This window comes from Apteryx mantelli, chromosome 15 (assembly GCF_036417845.1).
Source record: "Apteryx mantelli isolate bAptMan1 chromosome 15, bAptMan1.hap1, whole genome shotgun sequence".
Classification (NCBI taxonomy): Eukaryota; Metazoa; Chordata; class Aves; order Apterygiformes; family Apterygidae; genus Apteryx; species Apteryx mantelli.
In genome coordinates, this window is record NC_089992.1 from 18,533,528 (window position 1) to 18,545,915 (window position 12,388).

At 43.6% G+C, this 12,388-nt stretch overlaps 1 protein-coding gene across 4 annotated transcripts in view; it reads left to right on the forward strand.

The window, feature by feature from the left end:
• Window positions 1–1,553: 1,553 nt before the first annotated feature.
• Window positions 1,554–12,388, forward strand: part of TJP1 (tight junction protein 1) — an 85,262-nt gene continuing 74,427 nt past the window's right edge. For all 4 annotated transcript variants that reach the window (XM_067305893.1, XM_067305894.1, XM_067305895.1 and 1 more), the window contains exon 1: window positions 1,554–1,662. In XM_067305893.1, coding sequence (XP_067161994.1) covers window positions 1,639–1,662 — 24 coding nt within the window. In that variant the 5' untranslated portion in view covers window positions 1,554–1,638. The remainder of the gene's footprint in view (window positions 1,663–12,388) is intronic.

The window sequence follows — 12,388 nt, forward strand, 5'->3', positions numbered from 1 at the left end:
GGGCGTTTCTCTCTAAAGGAGTGATTGGGATCATTGCATTATTGCCTCTTTTTAAGTATTTAGATATTTCTGAAGCTTGCATGGAGGCTAAAGCAGCTGGTAGCGCATAATAAGCACAACTGCAAAACTCTGGCCCTGATACCATGTCTTTTGCCACCATCTATGCTGGGTAAAATGTTTGCAAAGTGGGTGCAAAATACTCCAATTTTGGTAGGTGAGTGTTTCCCACCTACTCTTCTTTCACTGTAAGCGGATTTATCTGACTGTCCAAGGTGCAAGAGCTGGCATGAAAATTTTGCTTTAGTAATATTTAAAGAGTAAATTAAGCAAAGTCATGAAGTACTGAGCCACAGTGATGTGAATAATAGACAAAGAGAGGCACCTCTTCACTGAGATTGTGAAACACAGTAATGGGCAATTCTTTCGGAAATCTTTTGGGTAATTTATGACTCAGACCTACAAAAGTGTTGAGCAGGCACTCAGCTCTCTGTGGCCTGACTGGCCTCAGCGTTGCAGCGAAGCGCGAGAGCGCCCGAGCCAGAAGCAAAGTTTGGTTTTCAGAGACGGCCTGATCCCGGGCCAGTTAGGCACCCATCCCCCAAAAAGGAGATAAGAGCTTTAAAAAGCATTTTTCCAAACGGAAGAATGCTTGTAATGTTTTCCTTACTCCTTAAATAAATAGTTATTATTTCAAAAGACACTAAAAAAATCTTCAGATAAAATACTTTGAAAGGTTTATTTTTTTAAAGCTACAGGCAGAAACATGTGGCGATATAGGAAACGCTAAGGCTATGCAGCGATCACCTCAAACTACACCGAAACTCCCCGGCTGTTTTCTTTTTGCTCCTTTATTGTTGGTTTTTTTCATGTCTCCAGAACACAATGTACGATTGGGAGCACGCGAACTCCCGTCCCGCCCCGGCAAACAATGGCCGAACGCGGACACCCTCGCCTCGCCGCTGCCCCCCCGCCCCGGCACGGACCCCCGCGCGCCCACAGGCTGCGGCCGGGGGGGGGGGGGGGTGCGCGGGGCCGCCCGCCCGCCCGCCCGTACCACGGCGCGGGAGGGGACGGGGGGACGGGACGGGACCGGCGGGCCAGGCCTGCGGGCGCCGCGGCCCCGCGGGAGGCCGCGCCGGGCGCGCGGCAGCAGGGAGCAGGGCCGGGCGGCGGCGGGCGGCGGCGGCGCCCGCAGGCCTGGCCGCCGGTGCGCTCCCCTGCGGCGGGGCGGGATGGGCCGTCCCGGCGGGCCGCCATGGCGGTGGCGGCGCGGGGAGGCGGGCGGGCGCGCGGCGGCCGGGCCGGGGGGCGCCGGGCGGCTCCACCGCGGCCGCTGACGGCGCGGGCTGGGGCAGCGGCGGCCGCTCCCGCCCTCGGCGCCCGCCAGCGCCGCCGCGGCCGCCACACCGGACTTTTACCAAAGTTGAGCCGCCTCCCGCCGCCCTGTCCCCGCCCCCTCCCTCCTCGCCTTCCTCCCTCTGCCCTCCTCTTCCTCCTCCCCGGCCCCGGCCCCGTGGGATGTTTATTTGGGCAGCTGCGTGAGGTGGCGGCAGTGTTGCGGCCCCGGTCCGAGCGGTCGCCGGCGCCGCGCGCACACGCAGCCCCGCTCGCCCCGCTCCGGGGGAAGGAGGAGACAAGATGTCCGCCAGGGCCGCCGCCAAGGTAAGAGGCGGCCGCGGGGCAGCGCGGCGCCCCCCCGCCCCCCCCCCCCGCCGCGCGCCTTTGTGGCGGCCCCGCCGCCGCCGCCCGCTCTGCCTCGCGGCCGCGGCTTTGTTCCCTCCCTGCGCGCCCGCGCTCCTCTCCCCTCCGCGGGGGCCGGGGCCTCTCGGCGGCGGGGGCCCCCCCGCGCGGGCGGCGGCGCGGAGCCCCCGTGCCGCGGCCGTTGCCCCGCGGCGGCCGTTGCCCTCGGGCCCTCCCCCCCCTCCCCCGTCTACCTGTTGGGCGCGGGCGGCGGTGGCGGCGGCGGGGCGAGCGGCGGGCCGGGCCGGGCCGGGCCCGCGGCGGGCGGGAGGGGGCCGGGGGCGGCCGGTGCTGCGGGCTGGGCCGGTCGCCGCTGAGTCAGGCGGGGCGGGTGGCTGCTGACACCGGCAAGCGGCTCCGGGGCGGCGCCACCCGCGGAGCCGCCGGCGGGGCGCGGGCCCGCCCGAGCCGCAGGTGAGCGCGGGCAGGTGCGGGCCGCGCCGCGCCGCAGGCTGTTTCCTCCCCGCGAAAGCGGAGGCTCGCGCCGAAACCGGCGCCGTTTGGGCCGCGAGCCCGCGGCCGGCCGGGCGCAGCGGCGGCCGCTGCAGCGGGGGGGCGGGTGTCGGCGGCGGCCCCGGCCGGCGCCCGGGTGAAGCCGGGCGGCTTCGGGCGAGGTCGCCTGGCGGCGGCGCTCGCCCGCCCGGCCGCGGCGGGGGCGGCGCGGAGCTGCCCGGGCCGCGAGCGGGGGCGCTGCCAGCGGTTTTGCGGAGCCGGGCTCTCCGTGCGGGTTTCCAGGCTTGGGTTATACCAGGCAGTTTCAGCTTCCGGAGTGCAGTTTTTAAAACTTAGGTGTTAATGTCGACTTACTGAGCTGTGTAGCCGCTTAGGCTTTCAGAGTTCTCTTATTACTTCTTAAGCTATGCATGCACAAGTTCCAACGTTAAATGTGTTACAAGTAGAGAAATGACTTATTTTGGGCAGTGTTTCAAACTGGTAGTATCAGCGAGCTACAAGGACAAATAAAACATATGTGTTTTCCTGTTAAAGTCCTTTATACGGATGGCAAACGTGCAGTGCGCCTAAGTGTTGTCTTTGCTCTTAAAAAGAGTACTGTTATGTTAAAAATCTGCCGCGTGAGGAATTGCCTCGGCTTTAATTTTGCAGATTGTTCTCTTAAAAAAAAAGGGGGGGGGGTGCTAGGTTCCCACTTCTGAGACAAAGTATTTCGTTAAAATATAGGTATCTTTCAAGGCTGAAAAAGTACTGGCTCTCACACATGTGTGTGCACTTCTTTTTTTTTAGGGGAAAAAAAACTTCTTCTAAATACAAAAAAGCTTTATCTGTTTTGATATTAGACTGGTGTAAAATATAAAGTTGTATCTTAACCATAGCAGTTATTTGAAACTTCTTCCAGACCTTGGACATATCAGACTGGCTCTGCATGCATGTGTACGTGTATATAATACCAGCCAAATTAATTACACCAGAAAGTATGCTCACTTAAGAATGTTGCAAAATATACTTTCTCTCGGTGTTAACTCTTCACTGACACGTTTTTAAACTTTATAAAAATCACGTCTTTGAAATAGCTTTCTCTGAGTAGAGCACTTCTAAAATAATTGTGCAAGTTCTGTGGGGTTTTTTCTTCAATCCAAGTTCTTACAATCTGTAATAACCCTTTGTGAAAGCTGTTATTGCTTACCTTTTTGACCTTATTTTGTCACAGAAATGTCTTTCAAAGCTAGGAACTTAAGCATGCCATTCATATGAATTTTTTTGTCAGGACGGTAATGCTTTCAGTAGGTGGCTACTATTATTCCTTACTTCTGCTCTTAGATCCTGGGCTACTGTTTGTATAGTTCAAGTAGTTGAAAATATGAAGCAAAGAGAACTAGAAGTGTTTCAGAAGTGACAGAATACCGGAGGACTTCTGTGTTCGAGTATCAGATGTTGTTTCCTTCAGTGGCTCCCTTCAGAGATAGTACCCATTTTTCATTTTGGGGGGTGTAATGCATAAAAATAACTCTGTGAATGCCTATATCTGTTAAAAGAACTTAATGTATTCTTTAGCTTCTGGGGGTTTTGTATGTCTGTATTGGTACACTTGATGAGAAGAGAGCTAAAAACTTTTTTGAATTAACTGAGTAATTCTTAATTGTACAGGTAGGGATCTGAGCTGACATTATTGCCTTATGCCCTATTGTCAACAGTCTTTCTCCTGCAGTCTTTCCTCCCTTTCAAATTGGGTTACTTAACTTTTTCTCTGCTATGCTACCAAAGAATGTGCGTTTATTAAAATTTTAAATGCTTGCAGTAGCTGTTGGTAGTATAGAATAGAAAACAGTGAGAGAAACTTCATGAAATTGTGCTTGCAGTCTAATCCAGTGGTGGCTGTGATTGCAGAATGTAGGGGGCCTAATCTCTTGTGATGTCTTTCTGAGCAATACTAATGGATGCTTGGGAATGACTGTGTCAGGGTATAAGTAATGAGATGTTAAGCTTTCTACCTTTAAGTCAAGAGTTCAAATGTAGTCTGTATTGGTGAAAAATAATGCTTTTAAGCAGTAAATATAGGGGCAGGAGTTCTGGAATCCTTGATGCTTTTTGAATGTTGAACTTCAGTTCTTGAAACTTCCTGCTAGTTTTAAATGCATGTACAAAATATATTTCAGTCTTTTGCCTTGGTCCTGTAATTAATAGTTTGTTTTTTTTTTCTAACCTTTTTCTTTTGAGCTCTAGGCATTTATCTATTGTCTACTGCTCGTACCAAAGTGGAGAGCTTTACCATGTTAACAGTTCAAGACTCTGTGATTACAAGCAATCTTTGGTTCCTCTGCAAGAGTGAATGACCTTACAGTCATCTTAAATGTGGGTTAGCATTCTACCCCAAATCTTACTTGGAGGCGCCAATGTATTTGTTCCTTGTAAAGGATATATTCATGAGCTTTTAAAACATATTTTTAAGGGCTGTAATTCACCAAATACCTAAGTTTGGAAGACATGGGGATGGTTGTTGTTAGCTTTCTTTTTCGTCAATGAAGTCTATATGAACACTAAAATGTTGGTGAGATTCTTCACATGTAACAATAAAAGAGATAAATACATAGAAAATGCATATGGTGAAGTAACACACAATCCCAGAAGCAAGCTTTCGAGTTGATTTAACATCAGAAGCTAGCTTTTACTTGAAATTTTTTCTTTCTATGGAAAGACTGCATCTTATTTTAATGATGTTCCTTTAGCTTTATTTGGATCCGATTTAAAAAAACCTTTTTTTTAATGTGTTGTTTAAAAAAATTGTATAGATTGGAGATTTGGATTTTTTTTTAATTACTTCAATTGTTTTGGTTATGACTGTAGGCAACTTCAGCTTCACTTTCAGTATGGGTTTTGTTCTGATGACGTGAGAGCCATAAGCTCCACATTCTGTACATTTTTGCAAAGTATATTCTGGAGTTGCTTCCTGTTCAGTATGTGGGACAAAGATTACTGTAATGCAAATGGAGCTTGAAGTCTGACTGTGACTGGGAGCTGCTTTTGCCTTCCTCGAGTGGAAAATCAGTAAGACCTTTAAAAAAAAAAAAAATTGTTTCATAGAAAGCATTTGTAAGTGGGTTTCTGTACTTCATGTGTATTGTAAGGCAAGTATTGTGCTACTGCCTGTATGCTATGAGAATGGATATCAGGCTTATATGTATGCAAAAAAAATCTCAAAAAATGGTATTTTTAATTGGTGCCTAAAGTCACGAGTTGTCTTTAAGGCTGAGTATATGTCCACACTGACACTAAAATGTAGTATCATATTCAAAACTTTCTGATACGAGGACCAATTAAAATGCATGGTAACAAGCCATCAGCACAGGATAATTAGTTAAAAACAGAATTGTAGTTATTAGTGAACTATTTGAACTGTGAACTGTGTTAAATACTTTGTTTTTATTACTTGAAACAGTATGCAAAAGTAATGTCTATCTCGGTTTAAAGCGCTCTTCCAAAAATTCTACTTCTGTCGAAGTCGGTGGAAGTTTGGACCAAGGGAGACCCAGCTGTTTCTCTGTCTTGTTACAGGCCGTATCAGTAAGTTTGCAATACAAAATAGGACCCTCTTTTCTGTTTTGCTCTCCCATCTTCTATTATGAAGAGGAAAGGTAATGTCTGGAGTATACCTGGTGGAAAAAAATCCAATTACAGTTACAGTGTGGGGAGAGTGAAACCATATGCATCTTTATGCAAAGATTAGCAATGCCAATTTTGATTTGTTAATGCTGTCAAGTTCTAAGTGTTTATCTGAGGTTATGGGTAATATTTGATGCAGATGCTTTTTAAGTTTTAAGTTAGGATGTTTCAAGTTATGTAATCTGTTCAGCAAACTATCCCCTGGCTAAATAAGACATCAGTCATCTAATCTGCCCTCAATTTTTCCTGGTTATGAGAGTTCAATATTATTTTTTGTTGCGTTTATACTATATTCAATGTTTTCTTGGGCAAAGAACGTTACTAATGACTTCTTCACTGAATGTACTGATTAAGCAAACAGCCATAGGGTAGTTCTAAAATTAATCCCTTGATTATATGCAGCATATTTATGTTGTGTCCGGAAAGTCTTGAAATGATCTTTCTGTGTGATAACTATGCTATTGTAGGGGCAGACTTCTCAAATGCTGCTGTTTACACTCGTAAATAGTAGGAGAGTTCTTGTTTTAAGGGGTTGTGATGTGCTTGCTGAAGGATTTGAGAAAATGAAGAAATATGTTTATCTGTGTTCTCTAAGTTCCAGTATGGGTCCCTTGGCTCCTGTAGAGTAACAAGTGCTGCCATGGCCACAGATGTAGTGAGTTGTCCAGGGACAGTGGTGTCTGCTCTGTTACCCAAGGGTTTTCCTGGGTATGGTTTATCCTTAGATAAAGCTGTTTGCACTGTGTAGATGGGTTAATGCATGGCTGAAGAATTGCCCCAGTGTGTGCCAGACTGGGCCCTCTGCTTATGTTTCCCCCTAATTCAGTGGCATCTTCAGTAATTCTTCAGAGTTACTTCTAGCCTTTGCACATCAGGATTTCTTTAGAAACTTGAAAACATTAAACATATTGTAGGTGCTAAAAATTTGAATATTGACTTTATGTTAAAATAGTATTTGTTTTCTCAGGGGTATTTGGTTATCTCTGACAGGATCCTGTGTTTCCTAATCCATTATAAACAGATGTTCTAACCTTTTGTGGTGGGGGAGGGTAGCCTAAATTCAATAAGATAGCAGTAGGGAGCATTGCATTAAAGATGTTCGTGTTCTTATGAGAAGTGGACAAGAATAGTGATATCCTCTTTTGCCCATATAATTCTCAAAGACTGTGTTTTGTTATTTTTCAATAGGGGAAGAAGCAAGAACCGGATACTGCCCTGATAGTCTTGTCCTCCCCCATCCCCCCTCCCCCCAAAGATACACGAAGTGCTGACTTGCTAAAAATAGAAACTGCACAAGAGTAGACAGTTTCTTTGATTGTAGTTCCAAGCCTTTTCCAGTAAGCACTGCGCTGGACAGCACCCCCTTCTCTCCCCACCCCCTTTGGCGTTAGCGCTCTTTAAGGGTTTCCTTACAACATACTGACTCCCTCCCTCCCTGCTTCTTAAACCAGGCACTAATTAATTTTGAACCCATATGATCCCTTTATATTGTCTTGCCTGTTCCTTGCCAGCTTTGAATGGGGTGCAGTAATAGCGTCTTCCACTCTACCCCACTGGGTCAACAATCATTTAACAAATGGCTATGTTTCTTTATTTGCACAGAATAGAAATTATCATGCTCTACCACAGTGGAGAGGATTGTCCAACTTGCATTTAAAAAATGCGTCAGGATTTAGTGGTTGGGGAAGTAGCAAGAATGGGTATTTTCTGCATGGGACGATCACATTTGCATTGTGAAAGAAGGGCATCCACAGTGTGGACTAATATGAAATTATTGTATTAAATTCATACCTGATCTGCTCTTTCAGTAGGTTTTCTGGATAGGCTAATCTATAGAACAGGACATGCAATAGTCAAGTTCCCTGTAGCAAAGTTCAAGCAAGTGTACCAGTCTTGACTGGGTAAGTTCATCTTTGGTGATGAGTTTAAATGGCTACAGCTGCCCTTTCCTTGCTCCTGTGTTTGAGGCCAATATAGGAATTGGAAAGTGAAGGGGTCAGGGAGCCAGCAGCAAAGCAGCATTGCTCCTTGCACCTCTGTAGCCCTGTGTGCTTCGAAAGATGGTAATAGTCTATCTGTTAGGCAGAGAGCACGATGAGAGACAGACTAAAAGCAGAATCTAAAGAATTTTACCTATTTCTGACTGAGAGCATAAACCTCTTTGGTAAAGGCATTGAGCTTCTTTCACCTCCAGTGCTGTGTCTGGCTTTATATTTTTTGTCACTTGTAAGTATTAAACAGCCCTATTTCATCTATTTATGTTCTAGGATGGTGACTCTTTTGTTATATAACTATATGGGACATAAAAGAAGCAAGGTGCATAGGGAAAGAGGTAGTGCCTTTTAGACCTGTTAATATACTTTGGAGAGTATGGTCAAGCTTAGACCTGTTAGACCTGTTAATATACTTTAGAGAGTATGTTAACTCTGGTCAGCTTTTGGACACAAGCCTTTAAGAAGAGTTTGCGTGACTGAAAGAACATCCATTGCCTTTTCCTACACATCTTGCCAAGTGTCTGTCTGTAGACCACAGCCGCTGCAATGCTGCTACTCTCACTGCGGCGTTAATGACTTGGTGATACATGCTATGAAATTGGCTAGTATGAAAATTGTGAAGAAGCATTAATGTGTGGCTGAAGAGACACTGTTCATTTTTAAATATAGTTAATTAAAGGAAAGTAATAACCTTAAATTGTAACTAGAAGCTGTAACATGATGAAACAGCGGAGGTTGTTCAGTTTTCAGAGTGATGTCAGTTTCTGCCTTACTGAATTACTAGCAATGCTGATGTGTGAGTTTGTATACCTGGCATACTTTCCTGCAGAATCTTTTAAAACATTAACTTCAAAACTCTAGGAGAAGAAACTTTAAAAGGTGTTAGCTGACAGTGTGTTATCAAACAATTAGTAAGTTGTAACTAATATTATAGGATCAGCATAGTACCTGGGGCTAAATATGCCGAGTATTGTTTATTTGAACAAATTCCAAGACTCATAATAAATCTGTAATTCATGTTCATTTTAGATGGCTGGCTTCCCCAGAATTAAATCTGGGAGAAGGCCAGATCGTATTAACCCTGTCAGCACAGGCTGCTTGTTTAAAAATTCTTTTGCTATCTCACTCCACCCAGCATTGTTCCTATCTCTTCCTTGGCACAGTAGTACTTTGCCCATGAATCTCTCCACATAAAGTAGTCTTCCTGAACAGAGTTCAGTGGAAAAACCTGTAAATCTGAACTCCCTACAATAGTATTTCTAGTAGGTAGTAAAGGTCTTAAAGCCAAGCTTGAAAGCATGGCTATTTGACAAAAGAGCTTGTGTTTCCTCCAAACTTGAAGTTAAATTGTGGAAAGTTTGATTGGCCATCCTGTAGAAGATAAGCCCCTCTGTTAATGACAGCTGTTGTAGGGATGGAAATTCCTGGAGGGTAATCTCATGTGAGAGTGCTAAATGGGCTTACTTTGGGTTTTTTTTTGCCTCTATGGGTAATGTAGACTGGGTTAATGTTTCAAGAATTGAGAACCTTTATCTAGGGAGAACAAGAAAGGTCCCTAGGTTTATAAGCAGCACATTAATGGCTTGAACCAAGATTATATTTCATCTGAAGCAGACACAGAGCTGTAGAAACACTCTGAAGTATGTCAGTTTATTTTTCCCAGTCTTTCTCATGTAGTTTATTTTAATCATACTGTTGGTATTAAGAGGGTAAATGTCCCCTAGAGCTGCCCAGGAAACTGCTGAGTTTCAGATTAGGGGATCTCAGTAAACATAGTTTGAATACCCTGTCAGTATGCAACTCTGAAAATTTAATCTGTTATCATTATTTGTCTCCTGTAAAATATGAGGGCCAGTAGCTACTACTCACATGTGGTATAAATAGGGTTGAAAATTAATGTAACTAAATCCCTGTTCCTTACACTTCTTTCTTGCCAGGTTAATTTTTTTCTTCTTTCTTTTCCATTATAAGAAAACAATGGTAATTAGGAAATGACTATCTAACCAGCAAAAAACGCAGTTCCCCTTAGAAGAGGGCTATCAGCAATCTGGGAAACATTTCTCTGCTAGTGCACTGTTCCCAGTAAACTATTCTGTTCTATGTCAAGCACTTTTTCAGTTAAATTTGCTATCTGAAGTATGAGATTGTTTAATCAATACATGCCTGGTTCCAGGAGAAATCTTGTAATTCTTGTATGTAATTTCATAGCCACCAGCTCTGTGTGTTAAGAGGAATTTTAGAAGTGAAAGTTAACATACAGGTAAGTGCATGTATTTGGATTTTTAATTTTAAAGAACTCTTTGCCTTTGAGGATATGTAGAGTCGGAGATGATTCATTTGAAATAAACCAGTGCTAACTTAAAAGGGCTTCTTACTTGTTTCACTATCTGCAATCAGTAAATGCCTCTTTATCTTGGAAAAATGTGTAAACAATAGTAAGCCAGTGGCTGAGGGTTGCTGAGATCATTCTTTCCTTAGAATGACCAGTGCTGTGTGGGTGTTTTTTTTTAATTTTTTAAAAATTATTATCCAGAATTATGAGGATGCCTTTTAAATCAGCTGGGTTACTGATAATGTTAGGACTATCTTTTTGTCTGTAAACTGTTCGGTTGACAACTATGTGAGATTTATGTCCTGTACTTTAAACTGTACTAGGATAGTAGTTTTAAATGCAAACAGACAGTTGACTCTAAACTTGAATGTGGATTATCACAGCATGTATTTTGGTAAACTGAAGTTCTGATTACTTTAACTATCTCCCTTCAAACATACCTTAAATAGTTATTAATAAAAAAAATTAAACAAAAGGAACCAGCCAGAGAAATGTTTCAAATGATAAATTATTTCCTCTGTGCTTTCAGAAGTGCTTTTTTCTTAAATATTTGGTGGCATTGTCACCAGTCAAAAGGGACGATACTCTGCTTGGGAAGGAGAGGAGAATTGAAGTGAGAAGCTTCCGTTTCTTTAGTTCCTCACAATTTTAATGCCGAAAGTCTTCACAAAAATATTCAAGTTTGTAGACCATATTTACTATGTCCATAACATGGTGTAAACCTGTTGTGTTAATTCTTGAGACTACGTTGCTGCCTTGGCAGATACTTCCTAAAACCTAATTTAAAAAAAAAAATCCTTCAGAAACATACTTTTTATGTATTATATTCTTCATTTTTCAGTGTTGCAACCAAAAATTTAAAAACTAGTAATAACAGTGTATCTGCAGCAGTACATAACTTCTAAAACCATTTGTAATATCAGGGCTGCATCTACATCTTCACAGATAGGGGCATACAGTTAGTGTGTCGTTTGCATCTCTTCTTTTGAAATAAGTTACTAACAGTTTCCAGATTAAATGGCAAATCCTTCAATTTAGTTACACATTTAATAGAAAAGATATGCAACTCATGTTGAAAATCCAGAAAGTTTTTTATGTTCATGCTTGCTTACATACCTACTTATACCACACCGTTTTCAGGGCATGGCTTCACGATTAGGTTAAACTGCTGTAAGTCAGCCCTGTTGTCGGAAGGAGGTCTCTCTTCCGCCTTGCTTCCTCAGTGTCCGCGTGATCCTCTGGCGAGTCTGCTCAGGGAGCAAAGCCGACAGGAAATCAGTGCTGCGGGAGGGGGAAGAGCGGATGGTTTGGGCTGATTTGGCACTTGGCGGGGTCAGGCCTGATGTGAGAAGCAAAAGGCAGCAGACGCAGGTGCTGGGGTGGCGGGTGACACGGAGCACTGGTGATCCTCCAAAAGTGCATGGCATTGAGTTATAGTGGTGGCTGTTTTCAGTGGGCAGCCGTACCAGGTTAACTTGGAGAATTAAGATGACTTCTGTTTCAAGTCTAAATACTTACCCTGGAGTGTCGGGTTATTTTTAACTGTGGAGATATGAAACTTGCAAGTTACTAAGAGTTATCATAGTTTGCTGTGGTCAACAATCTGTTCATGTTTTGGTGTGTGCTTGTGAACGATGGTGAGATACTTGACTGGAAGCATCCTAATAATTTGTATACAGGCATGGTTATTGAATTACAAGATAAATTTACAAAGATGTGTGAGGAAATGTTAGTCTGAAAAAACTCGAATTTTACCTTTATTGTATCTCTTGATTCTGTCATCTGTCATTTAGTTTAGCTATAACTAATAAAATTGATAGGCTGAAGCTCTAATTGAAAGGGTATCTTAAAAGAGCACCTTAAGGCTTTCTGAAACTTTGGAGTTAAATCCGTAATGCAGTGACCTTACCCGATTACAGAAACTGATGTAAACAGTTGCTACTTACCATATGCCTAAACTCTCTGGATTTTTTTTAACGATCCTGTTTTGATGTGTAAAGCATAGTAGTCTCTCTAATAATACTGTACAATGAATAAGTAAACATGACAACTAATATTGAGGATGGAAGACTTATTTTAAGGTCACACCATATTATAAAGAGCTTCTAATGTGCAACTTCAAAGTGAATGGGCTTTCTTCCTCTCTTGCTTACAATTGAAATGAAATTGAGGCTTTTTAAGATGTTCTTTATATTTGTCATTGTTT